The sequence below is a fragment of the Meles meles genome, chromosome 13 (genome assembly GCF_922984935.1).
Source record: "Meles meles chromosome 13, mMelMel3.1 paternal haplotype, whole genome shotgun sequence".
Lineage (NCBI taxonomy): Eukaryota > Metazoa > Chordata > Mammalia > Carnivora > Mustelidae > Meles > Meles meles.
In genome coordinates this window covers 47,621,266-47,640,962 of record NC_060078.1, presented here as the reverse complement: position 1 = coordinate 47,640,962, position 19,697 = coordinate 47,621,266, and the positions used below count along the sequence as shown (strand labels likewise).

Genomic DNA, 19,697 nt, shown 5'->3' with positions numbered 1-19,697 from the left:
TAAATTAAAATATCATCAACACTGCTACAGAGTACTTTTCCAGTTTGACTTTTTATGACTTCTCTATTAAGAAAGAGATAAAGGAGGACATGTGATATAATGAATACTGGGTATTATAGAAGACTGACAAATCACAGGCCTGTACCTCTGAAATCAAGAATAAACTATATGTTAATTAATTGGATTTAAATTTTAAAAATGTTAAAAAACACAGAATTTTAAAAAGAAACAAAACTATGATGTGGGTTTACAAGACAGGAATTAGAGAAGATCAGAAGCTCTTAACTATTCCAAGGCTATAAAACAGCTTCCTGCCTAATGAACGAGGCTTGGGGAACAACTGTAGGGGTTCCTCCTCCTATTGAGAAATTAAGTTCCGGAATTCTGTTCACGATTAAGAAGAGCCAGCCTCAACACAATCTTACCTGCATTAACAGAGGTTTGAGTTTCCCGATCCTGAGGGGCTTCTGTGAAGAGGTCACTCTGCTTGCATGAAAGTACAGGACATGATATTTAAAAAACAAAAAAAAAAGGAAAATGCAGCTGCATTTGAGGATTTCTAAAGAAAAGTACCTTGTGAAGTTTAAAGATATGTATTTACTGTTCTGCCAGAATTTAGTTTCAAAGTTAAAACTATGGCAAAATCAGAGTCTTAAAGAGTTTAGGTCTATCCAGGAATTAAATATAATGGAAGAAAATAACAGATAAGAAATGACCATGTGATTGAGTATTCATTATAAACGCTCTCACAACCTCTCTCCACCTAACAAAGGGCATCAGGATACAGTATTTTCTCACTTTGTGATCCTTAGTTCAAAATATGAGAAAGTACAACTTGCAACTAAGAAGCCGTTTCTTCCCTACTGATTGTGAAGCCAAGACACAACGAGGGGGAGTTTCGTTGATTACCGAGGACTCACCTCGTCATCCTCATCATCGAAAAGTCCTTTCCCTCCACTGAACAGGCCACCTCGGGAGCCAAATGGGGAGAAGTCTTCATCAGTCAGCTTGGGGGGTCTGAATAAGTTGTCCTCTTCATCTAACAAGCAGAAAGGGAAATGTTTTGGTGGGGGAGAGTTAAAGATGGGTTTGGAACTCAAATTTCCAGGGTTAGTCTTTACAACATCTCCGAGACCAGCGTGGAGTATAACTAACCATACGTAACAGTAGTCTGAGGAATTTCAAACAAAATTCATTCAACAGTCCAATGAATCCCTTAAAAGGCTCTCTGGGTTCCTACCCTTAACTCTGTACATGTCTGAAGTAAGATGAATTCCACAGACAACCCTTTTCACCTAGATTTGTTTCTCTGGAAGGAAGTAGCTGGTTCAATTGCCTTGAAGACCCCACCAAGAATTTGGGAGAAGCGCAGACTGAACAAAGATCTGTAGACTGACACAGTCACAAGTAGGAATGTAATGGATGTTGTTAAATATATTCTTTATTGAAAATAAATGTTAAAAAAAAAAAAAGAAAATAAATGCTAGGGATCCCTAGTTTCTCTACTTCCAGAGAATTCTAGAAAAACAGCTAATGATCTCTAGAAAACTTAGTAATTTAAATCTTTACAGCATTCTGACGCCACACATAATTCTCCTCCCAGGAACCCAAAGCACAGACCCCATGAGAGAGACAGAGAGAGAGAGAGACCCCATTTGTCAGCATTTAAAGCGGAATTCTATGAATTACAAAAGTGATATTCCTGAATCAGGAGCCTCCTAACGTAACAGAATTGAGGGGAAAGGCTTACCATCTGAGGGAGTTTTCCTCTCCTTCTTCTCCTTCAATGTCTTCCGAGGTTTTGCTTCTCCTGGAGACAAGGCTTGAAGAGTATTTCACAGTTTTAAGCATACACAGTCTACCCTTAGTATCTATAGACTGACTTTTTACACTTATTTCTGTCAGCCTTGAGGCTCTGAAGTTAAGAATAGGACGTTCAACTTTGTGTCTCAGCTCTACCTTAGAACTATAGTCAGTACCCTCAACCTGAAAGAATTATTCTGACATCATTCCATCCTGTTTAGTCACTAGAATATATGAGATCGTACATTCGTGTTTAGTCAAATATAGCAGTAAATATTAAGTGAGAGATCCCTCATCTGGAGCCTGTGATAAATGATCAGGGCATCTATTAATCCTCTGAAACTCCATATATGTGTATATGTGCATTGTTCTTGGAAGTTCCACAATGTTCAATTATCAAAGAGTCTATAACCAAAAAAAAAGAATAAGCCTCTCATGCCTCAGTAAAATTAAACAGGGAAATATGCTCTCAGTGAAGCCCAGCAGAGGGTTCTGCACTCCGTGCCCGACCGTCAGCTCCTCTCAGTGATATACCTGTTCGCTCTTCTTCCACCTGGCCTGTAGCCTCCCCTTTGATTCGAGCTGCCAGCTCATCAGCAAATGATGTAGGTCTACTTTTTTTCTACAGGCAGAGAAGATCAAAAGTATCACCTTTTTTGGTAACACACAAACTACGACAGTTTCTTTTGATACCTAACAAAATTATGTAAACAACGTCAAAGGAATTGAACTGATTAAAAATTTAACTAAATGAATGTAAGCATATGTAACCTATCCAGATCATGTGAGAAACAGAACTCCCTTCATAGGAAGATGCTCTTATTTGCTTATTTTATTTCAATATTTCACTTTAATCCTGGAAGAGTCAGATAAGAAAGCTTCCATGAGGAACTGTAGGTGGGAAAAGGAGAAGAGTAGGGACTTAAAACTCTAGAACTGAATAGACTTGAACGATCTGACTTGTAAAACTGTAACAACTGGAAGAGAAAGTGAACCCTGTAAGGCCAACTAGCGATGCTCAACCATTACTTTCAAAAGTGTAAATGTACAAAATATAATGCAAAATGAGATAGTTATGAACATAAATGACAAAAGAAGTAATGAGTCCTCATTCTAAAACCTTGTCAAGAGAGTTAACTGTAGTCTTTCTTACAGGTCTAGTATTTTCTTCAATGTCCTCAATATCTTCCTCCTCCTTCTCAGAGTCAGCGAAAATGTCACAGCCGTCGTCATCCTCTTCTTCATCACTCATTTGCGCAGTGTGCTAAGAGCATAAACCTCGAGATTAGAATTAGGAGATAAGGTCATCCAACTGAAAGAGATAGTGCCACTTAGCCTATCGGCGAAACATTCACAGCTTGTCAAACAAGGGGCACAATGGTGGGGATGCAGCCGAAGTCCCAAAGCAATAAATGTGCTTCAACAAATAACACTTAAGATATATTTTCAGTGCAAATACTAGACAGAATAATAAACACTGACATATGTAAAACGTCCATCACTGGAAAAATGATAACCTAAATAAGCAGAATCTCATCTTGCTAAGAATACGAATAATTAAAAGGAATCAGATGTAACAACTGCAGAGGCATCAAAGGCATCAAGTGAAAGAAATGCTGAATGAGAAACTGAGCATGATTCTCTGCCCCCCACCCAAACACCTATCTCACTTCTAGGGACACAGATACATTTGAAAAAGCAAAGAAAGTACTTATACCCCCAATCACAACACCAGTTACCTCTGGAAGAGTGTACGATAATGAAGATTGGAGGGCTCAAACTAAGCTTTATCTGTGAAGTTCTAATCTTTATAAAAGCAGCCAGTGGTAGGTGTGAGGTACTAAGCTAAAAGCACTTTATAAACTACTTTAATCCTTAGAATCCTGAGGCTCGCTGGGGCACAGAAAACCAGTCTGTCTTTAACAATAAAATAAATGGTTAGGTCAATGCTTTTAACCACTATATTGCATTATATCAAAGTCTGAAGTTATCAATCTTAATAGTAAGTTCTGTAGATATAAATATCCTCTACAGACCGATTATTAAATCGCCTCTGTGAATACAACCGGGAAAATATGAGTACTAACCAAAAAGTATGAAATCCTTTACTTGGTAGTTGAAAATTTTTGTGAAAAAATATTTCCCATTAGGAAACTGAAATGCAAATTGGGACTATCTCAATATACCACTGTATGTATATTACGGTAGCAAAAATCATAATCCCAGTGCTGATGAGATTATAGGAAACTCATTACGCATGATCTGTAATGAGACAATAATATCAAGAGCCTTTATTCTAATTCTATACCATCTCATTCCTAAGGAAATTGTTCATATAAGCGGATTTTTGTGTACGGAAATAACGTAATACAGCATTATCTCACGGAAATAACATAATACAGCATTATCTCAAAAATAAAATCCTGGAAATAAACTATTTCCATATAAATTTAGAAACTATGAAAGAATCATTATATTATTATGCTTAAAATATAGAGTTCACAAAGCAAATACGAACAATTCAAAATATAAGAAACTATTTTAATATGTTAACATAAAAGAGCAGAAAAGATATGCATATTAAGGAAAGAATATATCCTTAGAAGGTCATGCAAAAATTAAGACTGCTATGCTAACACAGTAGGATTAGATTTGCACTTTCTGAGTGTCCCTTAACCTTACTGCTGTATTATCTCAAATTTTAAAACAGGGGAAGGGGATTCATGTGAAATAGTTCCGCTTGAGCAACTGGGCCTTCTTTTAGAGACTGTTTCTCAATTTTGTTTTTCATTTCTTTGTTTTCTAAGAAAAAATGAAGATAAAATATAAAGCAAAACTGAAAAAAACAAACGAACGAACGAGAAAACCCCAAGGTGATAACTTAAAAACATGAAATGCTTAAAAGAAAATTAGCAGTAAAAACAAGGAATAAATCCTTACTTTCCCTTAAGTCATTCTAAGTAATTTTTTATTTGATTTTTTATTGTTTTAATTCCAATATAATTAACATACAATACTATATTAGTTTCAAGTGTACAATATAGTGATTCAACAATTCTGTATGTTACTCAGCGCAATCCCCTTTACCTATTTCACCCATCCCCCCCACCCAGCTCTCCTCAAAAGTCATTTCAGCATATATTTAGTATACATGCTATGCTTCAGTTAAAATTTAAAAGCAAAGTCACTTTAGTACATGAGACTCACCCGGTTTTGATCGTTGTCACTATGATTAGCAAAATCTTCATCTGACTCCTTTAGGGGAAAAAAAGGCTTTGTTGTTAATACAGGATTTACTCACAAGCACAGAAATGACTTCAGGTCTAAGTCTCTGGGGCACATCTATACTCAGTCTCTTTGTACTGCTTATGTCACCTGGAGTATCAAGGTGCAGATAAAGTAGGGAGTTGGCAGTAGCATCAAGAGCCAGGCTAACATGTAATTTTTGTGGTTAATTTAAACATCTCTAATAATTTGCTCATACCTATCTGCACTATCATTGCTAACCTCTGAAGTTAAAGTAATATTTGCACATTTAATTAAACTATCAAAGTTGGTTTGTATGATGTTACATTTTAGACTCCACTCTCTATAGTCCCTCTAAGATAACTACTACATCAGGCCCAAGGGGGGAGCATCAGTGTTTCCTACCAGCAGTCAAATGCTAGAAGCAAAGGATTCAGCTAATGAACATCACTTACAGCAAGTTTATTTACGAAAAGTTTATTCCTACTGTTAGGGGCTATATTTGGAGGGCCAGCAGGAGGCAGGGGAGGCCGACTACAGAAAGAGGGAAGGAGGAGAGGAGAGGAGCATACGTACAATACCGTCTCCTTTTAGTAATCCACACTCATGAACTATCCTTCACACATTAGTAACAAATATTCTGTCTCAAGGAACAACCCCAGATACAACAACGGTCAAGGTCCGCAGAGGCCAAGGCCCTAGAGCAGGGAGTCAGATCATGTTCTGTAGATATGAAGATACTAGAGCCAGGAGCAAAATGGAAATGTAAGTGAATGCTTCAAGCATGCTTCTGGATTAGCTTTTATAGTATAAACAAGTTTTAAATATGGACTTTTTCCCTAAAATTATTCCAAAATAGGAAATCAAAGACTGCACTATAGGCAGATTCTTCCAAAATATCTAAGCTGCCCCCCTCAAAATATATTGGTAAGAGGAGAGCTTGATGGGGAGGTGGGAAGGGGGGGAATGGTAAAAAAAGGGATTAAATGGGACACCTGGGTGGCTCAATCAGTTAAGTGTCTGCCTTAGGGTCAGGTCATGATCCCTGGATCCCAGACCCCGCACAGGGCTCCCCGCTTAGCAGAGCAGTCTGCTTCTCCCTCTCTCCCTGCCCTTCTCCTTCTGTTCATGCTCTGTCTCTGGATTTCTTTCTCCAATAAATATATAAAATCTTTTTTAGGGGCGCCTGGGTGGCTCAGTTAAGCCGCTGCCTTCGGCTCAGGTCATGATCTCGGGATCCTGGGATCGAGTCCCACATCAGGCTCTCTGCTCAGCAGGGAGCCTGCTTCCCTCTCTCTCTCTCTGCCTGCCTCTCTATCTACTTGTGATCTCTCTCTGCCAAATAAATAAATAAAATCTTTAAAAAAAAAAAAAATCTTTTTTAAAAAGGGGAGGGATTTAAAAAAGCAGTTTCCTTGCTTTTGTACACAAGACAAAAGGGAAACTCAGTAGCAAGGGAAAAAAAAGACCTCAGATTATGGCTACTATCATTATTTTAAAAATTTGTGAAAAGAGATTGCTGATTGACAAATACTTATTTAGCCTGCTAAACACATCCTTAGGTTCCTGCCCACCATGACCTGGAGACACCAAACAGTCCTTACCTCTTCTTCATTCTCTTCACTGTCTGCAATACTGCCACGATCACTGCCTACCGACCCCTCTGGTTAGAAGAAAGAAAAAGCGTTATCACCAATATTCATAATAAAACATCCTCAGTTCCTTCTCAAAATCACAAAACACGACACCTGAGCATCACAGAGATTTTGATAAAGCATCTATACACATTAACTGGAACTAAAAGTATCTTCACTGTAGTGAGGAGTAAAACATTTACATAGCCTTAAAGGATCTCCCCATAAGGTACTTATTAACTACCAAAAAAGTTAATTACCAAGGAAAGAAACTGGCCTACATGCTTCAAAAACGTGAAACCTATAAAAACCAAAGAAAAGCTGAGAAATTATATCAGACTAAAAAAAGACCAGAGATTTGACAACTAAATGCAGTGGGTGATCCCACACTGGAGCTTAGACCAGCGGGAAAAGAGCCTGTAAAGGACGTTAAGTGGGACAACTGGCAAAATCTGAAATATGACTGAGGATTAGCTAGTAGAATTATGTCAGTAAAATTTCCTGACTTTGATAATAGACCCTAGATACGTTTGAGACTGTCCTTGATCTTAGAAAACACACCGAGAAATATTTTGGAGTAATAGGGCATGATGTCTGCCTCTCTCAAATAGATTCAGAAAAAAAAAAAACATTATGTATATATAATCGAAAAAATCAAACAAATGTGATGGAATGTTAACAACTGGTAAACCTGAAGGAAGGGTACAGAGGAGTTCTCTGCAATATTCTAATAACATTAAGGTAAAGACTGAAATTATTTTAAAATAAAAAGATATAAATGTTCAAAGTAACAAAAATATTTGGCTCAAAAGAATACCTTCACTAGACAGCTCTCCAAGACCTACATCTTCCTGTTCCATGAAGAGCTTTGACCCAATTAAATAAGGTAAAGGACGATCAATGTATAGATCCTGTAAAGAATGAAAGATAACAGTCATGAATTATTCAGGTTGAAAAATAAGTTTCCAGGGCCTCTTCGGGGCGCAGTCGTTAAGCATCTGCCTCGGGCTCAGGTCATGATACTAGGGTCTTGGAATCAAGACCCGCATCAGACTCCCTGCTTGGTGGGAAGCTGGCTTCCCCCTCTCCCACTCCCCCTGCTTGTGTTCTCTCTCTTGCTGTATCTCTCTGTCAAATAAATAAAATCTTTTTTTAAAAAAATGACAAGAAAAATAAGTTTCCCATTTGACATCTTGTTGCATCTGACTACCCCAAACAAGTTACATAATGAGAGTGAAGTGTAAGAAGCAGCAGGATGCAGAGTCCAAAAAAAAAAAAAAAAAAAAAAAAAAATCACTGACTTTTTTTTTTTTTTTAAAGATTTTATTTATTTATTTGACAGACAGAGATTACAAGTAGGCAGAGAAGCTGGTAGAGAGAGAGGAGGAAACAGGCTCCCTGCTGAGCAGAGAGCCCGATGCGGGGCTCGATCCCAGGACCTTGGGATCATGACCTGAGCCAAAGGCAGAGGCTTTAACCCACTGAGCCACCCAGGCGCCCCACAAATCACTGACTTTTTAAAAAGTTAAATCTTTAGGTAAAAAATAGCCAAGAGAAGCTAAATCACACAGAATGTCACTTCTCAAGGGCCTCATTATACTCAAAATAGCAAAGGTATGCACAAAATTTACCAGCAGTAACCCAATAAGGGTCACAACTTCATAGTAACATGTTCAATAGGAGGACCAAGTAAAGAAACTGAAAGCTCTGGCCAGCTCTGATGGGTCCTAGCCCTGCCTTCCTCCCCTAAAATGCAGTGCTGCTGAGCAAAAATCAACCACTCAACCAATCGATCTTGAGAATCATCAATCATCGTCCTAAATTTGCAAAGAAGCACAATGAGGAAATAACCCAGATGCTTTTCTAGGACTGTGGGAGGCAGGTGGGTGTGTCCAGGTTTGGGAGTGGGAGAAGGTGCGGACCAACAGCAGATTCCTTCACACTGCACTGCAGCGAAGAGAAGGCCGGAGAAGGCACATAAAGCATGGGCTAGATGAGAGGAAAACAGACCGCCACTACACAAGTATCTACGGTCAACAAAATGAACTAAAGGCACATGAGAACTGATGAGAACCTGCCTGGGAGAAAAAAATGACCCAAAGAAGGAAAAAGAAAAATATCCCCCAGCAACACCCACTTATAACTTAGAAAAATGAAGTTGGTACAATAAAACCAGATTATAGAACAACAGAATAAAATGAAGGACACGGTATGTAAGAGAAAACCTGCTGGACGCCCTTCCGTTTCCATCTTCTAAGTCCCACCCAACACACGTGTATTAAAAATTTAAGTTCAAGAAAGCACTTCACCCCAGGAAAACCTCCCACCTCCACAGAAAAAAAAGATTTGTCCTTTGCAAAGTAGGGCATTTGACCAACATCTCTCTTCTACACTGGAAAGATCCTAGGGGTGCAGGAGAAAACAATTCTGATGCTTAACGCAAAAGAGAATTTGGGAAGGTTAATGTAAAGGTTAAAGACACCATAGCAACTGGGGCACCTGGCTGGTTCAGTTGGTAGAGTGTGCAACTCTCGATCTCAAGGTCATAAGTCTGAGCCCTGCGAAGGGTGTGATTACATGAAAAAATAAAAACTTAAAAAACAAAAAGATAAAACAGTGCAAACAAAAAAGTACTAACTGGGCTAAGCATGACTTAGAAGGCCTTCCCACTAGAAAAGAAAGCAGTGTAGGACCTGGAACTAACACGTGTGGCCCAGGCAATACATCTGCCCAGGGTCCACAGCTGACTGATAATTTCTACAGTGAGAAGGTAAGCTAGCAAGTGTACCAGTGCAAAAGGAATGGCCCCGACACCGTACAACACTGGAAGCTTGAACTGGAAGGAGAAGCGTGCAGCAGAACGAATGACCAGAAGAGCTTGGCTCTGTGGTATGTTTATTTTTCTTTTCTTTTTTTTTTTAAGATTTTATTTATTTATTTGTCACACAGAGAGAGAGAGAGATGGAGGGAGCACACAAGCAGGAGGAGCAGCAGGCAGAGGGAGAAGCAGGCTCCCCACTGATCAAGAAGCCTGACACAGAACTCGATCCCAGGACCCTGGGATCATCACCTGAGCTGAAGGCAGACACTTAACCCACTGGGCCACCCAGGCACCCCGTGGCATGTTTCAATTCATAACACACTTGTGTGTCACAAGGACTCTCTCTCAAAATCAATACGGCAACCTTTTGTGTTTACTTCCGTGTGGCTGTGCTGCCCCAGATGTCTGCTCTGCAGATCTGAAAGTAATAGTAAAGCAGAAACTAATTTCAAGGCTAATAGTCTATTCATGAGTGCTCATAATGGCTTTACTCATCCTAGCCAAAACCTGAAGTCAAACCAAATGTCTTTCAACACTTTTTTTTTTAAACTCTTTCAACACTTCTGCAGTCTCCCTTAGCACAAGCTACAGAGAACTTCAGGTTCCCAACATCTGCCCCTCTCATGAGCCTCCCCATACTTGGAAACAAAATCGAAGTCTCCTCTGTACCCTCATTCCCAGTAGAAGTCAATTCTCTCTCAGAACACTTATGATCAGGACTCATATAAATGTCTCTCTCTCCCACCAGCTGGTAATGCTGTAATAAGCACTGTGAGAGTAGGAACCATGCCCCACACCCTTGTACTCTTCCTACTCTGGCATGCTGCCCTGTATCAATGTTCAGGTAAACCAAGTCTTTCCAAAAGAAGCAATGTGAAGTTGCTAAGTGCCACGCCTGCTTCCTCAAAGTCAAGTTCATGCCTTACTGATTCTGTGCCCAAGTAAAGTACCCAAACACAAGTATAACAATAAATGTATGAACTGAGTATCTTTACCTTGGGTTCAAGGATCAGTTCCACCCGTTCATTAGCATCTTCTTCTTCAGAGTCTGAGTTTCCCGCTTTTATATCTAGTTGCTCAAATGCACTGTCCAATACTTGCAAACCATAGTTCACAGCCTCCTGAACTTTAGGAATCAGATCTACTTCTTTCTGTTCCCGGGTCTTCTCCTACAAAAAAATACTGTTCAGCATCGATCTCCAAAATATTGATACCACCCTAATAAAACACAATAAAACAAAAAGAAATCAATTAAAAATGTTAACAGAAGTCAGATTCTGCTGAATGTCTCAAGAGACCTTGGAGTAGGTTTTAAACCCCAAATCTGTCACTTTCCAGACATGGATCGAACTACCTAAGGTCCCAAAGTTCCCAGTTCACCACCTACAGAAATAAAAGCACAACTCTGATACGATGGTTCAGCTAAGTAACCTATGTAAAAATCCCCTGCCCGAGAATGGTACATCACTCCCCTGCCATTGAAGGAATGAAAGGCCTAGATTTTCAGGTTCCTCCTGACTGCATCCCACAAACTTTGGTTAATGTGTCTTTGGACAATTCAGAAGTTAAGACTTTAGAAATACTCTAGCCAGAGATGTCATTTTTCAACTAGCTAAAATACAAAAACCAAAGCCTAGTAATTATGGCTATGTTATAAATCCGTTTCAAACCAAGAGAGGGTTAGTTCCATCTTGGACTTATCCTGCACAGGATCCTAAACCAATACCCCAATGAATGTCTGTACGTATTACCAAGCTGCTGAAAATACTCCACAGGCCTCCACTTTCTACCACAGCAGCTCTCAGTGACAGTCCCCTCACTCATCAACTGTGTCTTCAGTTGTGAGAAATATTGAAAAAAAGTTTCATGTCATTTCCCCTCTTTGTAAATATTCTACATGCTGATACAAAATTATAGAAAGAACCAAACCATACGGAGCTGTTATGAGGGTCAAAGGGAAAACCTGTGAGTCTCCTATACTTTTACCTCAAGTATGGAAGTGTTTCTAATGGGGCTTTTTTGTTCTGGCTGCATCTTTTTTCCACTCTGGTATGCTTGGTTCCAGTTAAATAGCTAACAGTGCACTACGTGTGTGAAAACGTATTTGTGAAGTAAATACATAGTAACTTTTTAAAATAGTGCACTACACACTCATCACTTCACAATGAACCTGACCTGGTGTAACCATACCCATTACATTCAAATTTAAACGGTTAGCAAATTGTTTGAGAATCATTAAAAGTAACTTTTTTAAAAGCTGAGAATAGACAGAAGTATGGGCGGTGTCTAACATCCTATCCTAACAGTTTCATCTGAGCAACAGTTACTCAGAGAATACCAACTTTTTCAAGTAATGTGTATTTTCTCAGTAAGTTAGAGCTGAGCCAAGGATACTCCCGTTATAAACTTATATTCCAGCGCTTTCCTAAGTGGAAGGTACAACTTATGCCAGGGGACTAGAAAGCCCAGAATGTCTTAACCATGCTCTGGCCCACGGTGTGGCAACACCCAGGGATAATGATTATGCATCTAGAACATCTGAGGCCACGGAAGGTAAAAAGATAGAAACTACTGCCCCTAGACTCCTCAGGCTGGTTTATGAAGCCCTCTAGCACCCACCCTTCACTCCCTTTTCCTTCTTCCTGCCTAGCCACCAGTATCTTCCATTAACATAGTCCATAAAAATACCAAGCACATACCCCAACACTGAACTTTAGCTGCTGGCATTCTCTCTCACTGAAATGGCCTTTAAAATCTGGCCCTTCTTTCTTCACCTAGCTAACATCTTATCCTTGTAGGTTTTCCCTGCTTACATCCCTCAGCTCTTCTTATCTGAACTCTCAGAACAGTTAGCAATTCTGACATGTTATTCCCTAGGGCCCCAACCAAGACCATAAGCTCCTGAGGATTAAATCTTTACGTCACCAGCTCCCTGCAATCTTAGGAGAGTCAATACATGCTCTCTGTGCATTCCATGTCCTCTACTAACACATCCTGTGGCAAGCAGGAGGCACTCAAATGTGCATGGACTAAACTAGCATTCGTCTCACTGTCGTTTCCAACTGGTAGGAATCCAGGCTGTCATGAAAGAACAGGGAAACATGGTCTTCAAAGAACTCACAACCTACAGACCAGTCTGTGGCCTGCTTTTGTATAACCTTCAAGGTAAGAATGATTTTCACATTTTTTTTAAAGATTTTATTTATTTATTTGACAGAGAGAGAGACAGTAAGAGAGGGAACACAAGCAGAGGGAGTGAGAGAGGAAGAAGCAGGCATCCTGCCAAGCAGGGAACCCGATGCGGGGCTCGATCCCAGGACCCCCAGATCATGACCTGAGCTGAAGGCAGAGGCTTAACAACAGAGCCACCCAGGCGCCCCATGGTTTTTACATTTTCTAAGGGTGTGAGAGGAAGGAGGAGAAAGAGAAGAAGGGAAAGAGACACAGACCAATGTAGCCAGACAAACCTAAAACATTTACTATCTGGCCTTTTACAGAAAATCTCCACTGACCTGTGCTCTACTCAAGCCAGAATTTAGAAACTTTACATATTTCTTACTATACAAAATTTCAGAAACAAACCAAACAATTCAACCCCCGGGCTATCAGGAGCAGCCTTTCCATTTCCCCTAGTAACCTTCCTCTTGCCCACAATCCCCCATCAGCCACGTTACAAAGTTCCACCACTTTCTTTCCCTAAGTCAAGACTCAACAGAAGAGAGATTTAGTACAAATACCTGTTCTGCTTTTTCTGTCTCAGCCTTGAGCACCGGTTCCTCCACCTCTTCGTCATATACACGCTACATGTGGAAGCAAATTCAGTGTTAAACGGTCAAAATATTTGGAACACCTTGCAATATTCAATATACAAATTCAACACTCAATATAAAAAGTCAAAGACAGAGAAGAAACGATCATTCAACAAATGACTGAGGCCATCAGTGAAAGACAAAAGGCAAAAAGCAGCAGTTAATGCATCAAATATTAAACTTAAAAAGATACAAATGACTAGGAAACATGAAAAAAAGTTCAATCTCACGGTTGGTTGATGAAAGAGTCACAAAAGCAATTAAGATATCATTTTCATACCTTTTGGTATAATCTAATACCTATTGCTGAGAGGGCAATGATACAGGTACTTAAACATGAAGATACTGGAAATGCCAACTGGTAGAACTTACCTACTAGGTAACAAGAGCTTTAACACTTTGAGCAATGGAAATGGTAAAAGTTTTTTTCATCCTGTTGCTTAAAGTGGTTGATAAACTTTTATTATCCCATTTATATGAAAGCAGGTAAGCTAAACCCACCAAATATTTGCCAGATGGCCAGGCATTTGACTGACCTGTACAGTGCGGGAAGGCAGGCATCTCTTTTCCAAGAGAGCTATGGCTCCAGTAACTCACTTTAATTATTTAACTATTAAAAAGTAGACATGGGAATGTGTCCTAGTAAGACTTATTCGAAATCTACAGTATTTAATATTGGGATACTAGCATAGAGATAATCATAATAAAATACAGAGGCAAGAAACTGATCCATAATTACATGTAAGCCTAATTTTACATTCACAAAGCACAAATGTATGTATACATACTTTCATACACATGAGTCAGTGAGGAAAAGAACTTAAAAATAAAGCTTACCCATATGGGGAAAAAACCAAAGTAACATTGCTATTTCATACTACATATATAAACACTCCTACACATCCATGCAGATATATACTTTCCAGATAAGAATAAAAATATAAATATACAAAGAGAGGTCCTCAGCCAAAGTATTTAGAGTTAAGGTAAAAAATGGGAAGTTGGTACCTTTGAAGCAAATATGGAAAAATATTAAAGTCTGCTAATGCAAAGTAGTGCATATTACTAGCATTTGTGGTGATTATCTGTTCTGTTCTAGACATTTGAAAGATTCCATTAAAAAGTTTTATATTGAAAAACTATTAAAATGGTTATAAAATAAACTAATATTAAGAAAAATGCGGCCTACAAATATATACATACAGAAAAGATTAAAGTTAAAAAAAAGACTAGAAAGAAATACGGCAAAGTGTTCAATGGCTGGTTAATCTGAGGAAGTGGAATTACAGTTGATTTTTTGTGGTTTTAATTTTTTCACTTTAGTACTTTTTATCTAGGCCAATCTCTTCTACAAGTGTTCATTACTTAACTTAAAGGCCAATGTCAGCATGGGAAATGGACTTAGAATGCATATAAGTCAGAACACTTAGAGGCCCCCTTCCACCATCTGAAATTTCAGATGCTGCTTCGTTTTCCATACTTTTAAAAAAATAACTGTTCTATAAGGACAAGAAATGGGGGGGGTAATCTTCAGAGATAGGAACAGAAAAGTAAATAAATCTCAAAACTGAGGCTTTCAGACATGGCAGCTACCAAGGTCACTTCGGATTTTAAATAGCAAGACCATTTAACCTAAAAGGTGGAGCTTCACGCTCAAGTCTGAACAGCACAAACATCTTACTTTTTCCCCTGCTTGTCATTAAAATCTAGGCATAAGATACTAGCAGACTTTGGCTGGTAGGCCCAACATGACCTCTAAGAAACCATCCAGCAAATACATAAAACCCGTGGATCTTCTGAGAGTAATGAGAACGATGTATCTCAAGTCCTCAGCATGCAGCAGGTAAACAATGCTAACTTCCTTCACTCTCTAACAGGCTACCCTCACAGCTTCATGTTTTCTTGATAATTTTTAAATCAGGTAGCTGTTCCCAGATTGTTAAAAATCTGTAATATTTCCCCTCAAAGGATCTTTTCTTCATTTGGGGAGATGGGGTCAGAGATATGGTGGTAAACTGGAGAAAAGGAACCAGGGGCTGAGGAATTCTTAACAGATTATAAACAGCCCTGGTCCTTTTCATTTATGTGTTCTCTTGTTCATTCATTCAGACATTCTCTAGGGTCCTACAAACCAGGGATGTGCTGGGCCCAAAGAATACAATATTTAGAACAAATGTGGGGCCTGATTTAGTAGGGTAATTTGACACAAAAAATTATATCAATAAATACGAAATTACAGTCGTAAGAAGTGCACTGAAGAAGTCATTTCTGGGGTGCCTGGCTAGTTCAGTCAGAAGAGCATGCAACACTTGGGGCACCTGGGTGGTTCAGTGGGTTGAGCCTCTGCCTTCAGCTCAGGTCATGATCTCAGGGTCCTGGGATTGAGCCCTGCATTGGGCTCTCTGCTCCGCGGGAAGCCTGTTGCCCGCCCCCCTCTCTGCCTGCCTCTCTGCCTACTTGTGATCTCCGTCTGTCAAATAAATGAATAAAATCTTTAAAAAAAGAAAAAGAAGAAGAAGAAGAGCATGCGATTTGTGACCCTGGGATCATGAGTTCAAGCTCCATTTTGGGTGTAGAGATTACTAAAAAAATTAAGTTAAAAAAAAAAGTCATCTCTAGGTCACTTAATGTTTCAGGACAAAATTCTTAAATTAATAGGTTAATGAAACCTTAAGAATTCTGTTCCCTTTTGATAACATGCCACTGTTAATTAGTATATCTCCTCCTTCAGAGTCCCCTCTTGGGCCTTTACTAAAGGTACTAATTTCTCTTGTCCTAGAAAGTTTTGATTGCTCTTTAATTTCACTAATTCTGTAATGCATTTTTCAACCTGGGTACCTGCTTCTGAGGTTAACTACTAAAACCCAGAAACCTACCTGTGATTTTGAATAATTTTCTAATAAACTACCGTGAAACTAAATGGCACCATCATTCAAGCCAGAATTGTAATACATGAGCACCAGTGTCAGGGTTTGAAGAAAACATATAAAAAGCCAAATCACTGGAAAGTGTCTTAATACATGTAGATTTTTTTTCACAGTTTTATTAAGCATCAGCTGCACCTTTCACATCATGTTCTGCCATGAATGAGAAGACCATGTAATACATGGCATTACAGGGAGGTATGAGAAGCGGTAAAACAAACACAATGAGCGGGGAATTCTGGCTGCAGAATGGAAGGGGAAGAAGCTTAAGGACAAAGGCAATGGAAAAACGTATGGAAAAAAGGGCATCCAAGAAGTGAACAGAAATAAAGAACTATTACCAAAAAAAAAAAAAAAAAAAAAAAAAAAATCAACAAGAACAAAAAACCCACCAGATCAAGGAAAACTCAAAACCTAAAAAAACCTGGCCAGAAAGTAACAGCTAAATGAAAGATAAGTATGACATGAGGACTGTGATTCAGAAAAAATAGTTTATGATGCCCACCCCCTACTCCACAAAATTCAACTGGGTACCAATTTAGTGGTACAGGCACATTGGGTACAAAGGGACCCTTCCAATTCCTTGTCCATTCTAGGGCTCCAGCACTAACTGCAGAGAAGAGCTGAACACCTGACCCAGCAAGAAAGGTACAGAATGAGGGCAAACAAGCATACTTAAAAGAAGACTCTATTTGGCTTGATGAAAAGGAAACGGGGCTGCATACACCTGTAAACTGCATCTGCCAGTGAGAAAGATGCTCACAACCAAGCACGCACATTCTACTCAGATGACCAAAAGCCGAATACAGATTTTACTAGAACACGTGCCATATCTTAAACTTACTGGCAAAGAGATTTCGAACTCCTTCACTAAATCCTTATTTTATACATAAGGTATAAAATAATGGTAGTGGCTATTCAACATGAGCTACTTAAAAAAACACATTACTATGTGGTATAAGATACCTACATGACAATATTTGGCTCTCTCGTCACAATCCTGATCTCGGGCTTTTATAATTTTGCAATTTTCAAAATCCTTTCTAATACTTTACATCTAACAATCTCGGGAAATAGGCTACTTTAATAATCCTCTTTTGGCAGATTATTTAAGGCTGATACTCAACAAGTTAACCTCCCGACGGACACAGAGATGTGCTTAACTAAGCTTCCTCTCCATCCTCATCTCTTAACAGTCTCCCCTTCACTCACTGGGCTCCAGCCCCATTTGTTTTCTTTCTATTCGGGAATTACACTATTACGGAATATTGTGGTATTCTCCAAAGAGAGGTCTAGCGAATTTACCTTTGTATTCCTAGGACCTAGCACTTAGAAAGTCAATACATATATAGTGAAAAATCACACATGGCTCAAAGCTCAGTACTCTGTTTAGAGCTGACTCCATATCACAGGTTCAGCCATTGAAACAAAATGTTAATCAATACTACAAGAAAGGAAAAAAAAAAGACTATTCAAAGTAGGCTCATGCATGCCTTTAATATAACTTATCAGAACGTGATGGACACAGTCAGTATTGCAGCCACATTTTGGTGCCCAGAGAATCAGACGAGGTGTACAGCTCTCCTTACAGAACATGTCCACAAAAAGGCTTGTTGGAATGCCATCCAAGTCAGTACAACTAAAACTAAAAACGGATGAAAAACTAGAACTAAGAAAAACTGTATCACTAGATTTTTTTAAAGCTTGAAAAAATAAATTTTACTAATTTAAAAAAAGGTATTAATCCTAGAGGAAGTAGCTTCAATTCCCAAGAACCCCTACATTCATCAAAATTGAAAAGGGTACCTAATAAAAAACCACTAAGTATCACAACAGAACTCACGCTTCTCCAAAAAGCATTATTTATAAGTCTGATACAACTACGTAACTCACGTTCTCAATGAATTGGGTATTAGACAGCATAAGGAAGTCATTGAAGACATTATGAAGGCGACAATCTGTGGCTTTAGTTTCACGAATTAGTCCATCCACTTGCTTCTTGATTTCATGGGTCCTAGAGATAGTCTGCTGTGAGAATTCCTGTAGAAACTGTAGCAGCTATTTAAAAAATAAACATACAGCAATATCAGTATCACATGCGTCTGCTCTGTGGGCCAAAAGAAAAAAGAACCCATTTTCTTCTCAACTTTGAGTGTATGTGCTGGAATGTAATGGATGCTGCTTTTGACAGTACCCAAGAGCAAGCAGCACGGAAAAACATTAAAGCAGCTCATCACAACAGTGACAAGAGTGATAAAGCAGCTCATCACAACAGTGACAAGGAGTGAATGGACACTTGCTATCTCATATCTGGAGAAATTTTTTAAAGTCTTGTTTGGTTATCATTCTTCAGAAATCCCAGACGAAGAGTGAAGTAACAAACCACCACTCTTAATTTGTTTAAAAAAAAATGTATTCATATGGGACTTTGGAATCACAGTTCCGAGCTTCTAGGGCCCCGGCCTTTAAAGTCCCACTGCAGGAAATCCAGAGGCTTGTCTACCTCCCCATACAGTCCGCGTCCCAACGTGGAATGGCCTCACTGGTGCCCTAGCAATCCCGGGCGCAGAGAAAATCCATCTGCGTCCCTCAAGATGGAGGTGGGTGCACCGCTGGAAAACCCAAACAAGGAAGAGAACCCGCGTCTGGGCTGCAGTCCGAGTGGGGGCACTCAGCCAGCTAAGGACGACAGGCCCGCCCCCGCCCAAGTACCTAGGGTCCGCCACCGTGGCGTTTTTTAAATAGAGAAGGGGCGTGTTATTTAAAAATAAGAGAGACAACGGGATAGACCGGGTGGAGAAGGATTCGGGGCTCCTATCCTTCTGCTAGCAAGCTGCGCGTCACCCCAGACGGCCCCCCCACCTCCACTCCCGTCCTTGGGGCCCGCCTCTCACGCCCGCATCAGCCGCCAGCGACCAGCTCTGGCTGCTCCTGCGGATCTCCTCCACCGACCAGGGTCGCTCCCACACAGGCTCGGACGAGGGCGCCCGCTCCTGGTCGGGGGTCGTCCGGTTCATCTGCAACGGGAAGGACGAAAAGAAGGGCTGAGCTTCGGGGAGGCGGCGGCCCCGGCCCGCCCCGACCCAACCCTGCCCGCTGCACGCCGCCCTCCACCCTCACCATCCCGGCCGTGCAGTTCGGCGGGCTCCGGAGTAGCCACCACCGTAGCCGCCAAGCCCCCCGGGCTCCGGAAGCGGAGCCCCGAGCCCCGAGACCCCCGGCACGTGACCGGTTGTCACGTGACCGGGCTCGCACGTGACCGGATGTGCCGCGCGGGCGGAAAAAAGATGTGGTCACGGCTTCGGAGTTGAGTCCGAAGGCCTGCGGCTGGGCTAAGATGGAAGCTGGGAGGAAAAGAAGATGCGGACGCCTGGGGGCGCTGGTGGCCGGGTTGCTGTGGACCCGGAGGGCGCAGGTGGTGGCTATGGGGCGCGCTGCGCGCCCGGCTACTCTCCAGAAG

At 40.3% G+C, this 19,697-nt stretch overlaps 1 protein-coding gene across 6 annotated transcripts in view; it reads right to left on the bottom strand.

Annotated features, from left to right (window-relative positions):
- LOC123955215 (WASH complex subunit 2-like) overlaps window positions 1-19,483 on the bottom strand; it is a 59,474-nt gene extending 39,991 nt beyond the window's left edge. For 3 of the 6 annotated variants that reach the window (XM_046026961.1, XM_046026964.1, XM_046026966.1), the window contains exons 1-13: window positions 19,358-19,483; window positions 19,132-19,254; window positions 18,131-18,295; window positions 13,242-13,304; window positions 10,500-10,673; window positions 7,501-7,594; window positions 6,654-6,712; window positions 5,011-5,058; window positions 2,957-3,067; window positions 2,338-2,425; window positions 1,751-1,822; window positions 921-1,039; window positions 426-486 (exon numbers count right to left, since the gene is read on the bottom strand). In XM_046026961.1, coding sequence (XP_045882917.1) covers window positions 426-486; window positions 921-1,039; window positions 1,751-1,822; window positions 2,338-2,425; window positions 2,957-3,067; window positions 5,011-5,058; window positions 6,654-6,712; window positions 7,501-7,594; window positions 10,500-10,673; window positions 13,242-13,304; window positions 18,131-18,295; window positions 19,132-19,254; window positions 19,358-19,360 — 1,180 coding nt within the window. In that variant the 5' untranslated portion in view covers window positions 19,361-19,483. The remainder of the gene's footprint in view (window positions 1-425; window positions 487-920; window positions 1,040-1,750; window positions 1,823-2,337; window positions 2,426-2,956; window positions 3,068-5,010; window positions 5,059-6,653; window positions 6,713-7,500; window positions 7,595-10,499; window positions 10,674-13,241; window positions 13,305-18,130; window positions 18,296-19,131; window positions 19,255-19,357) is intronic. The other 3 variants (XM_046026962.1, XM_046026965.1, XM_046026963.1) reach the window with 2 other exon arrangements.
- Between the last annotated feature and the right edge of the window lie 214 nt (window positions 19,484-19,697).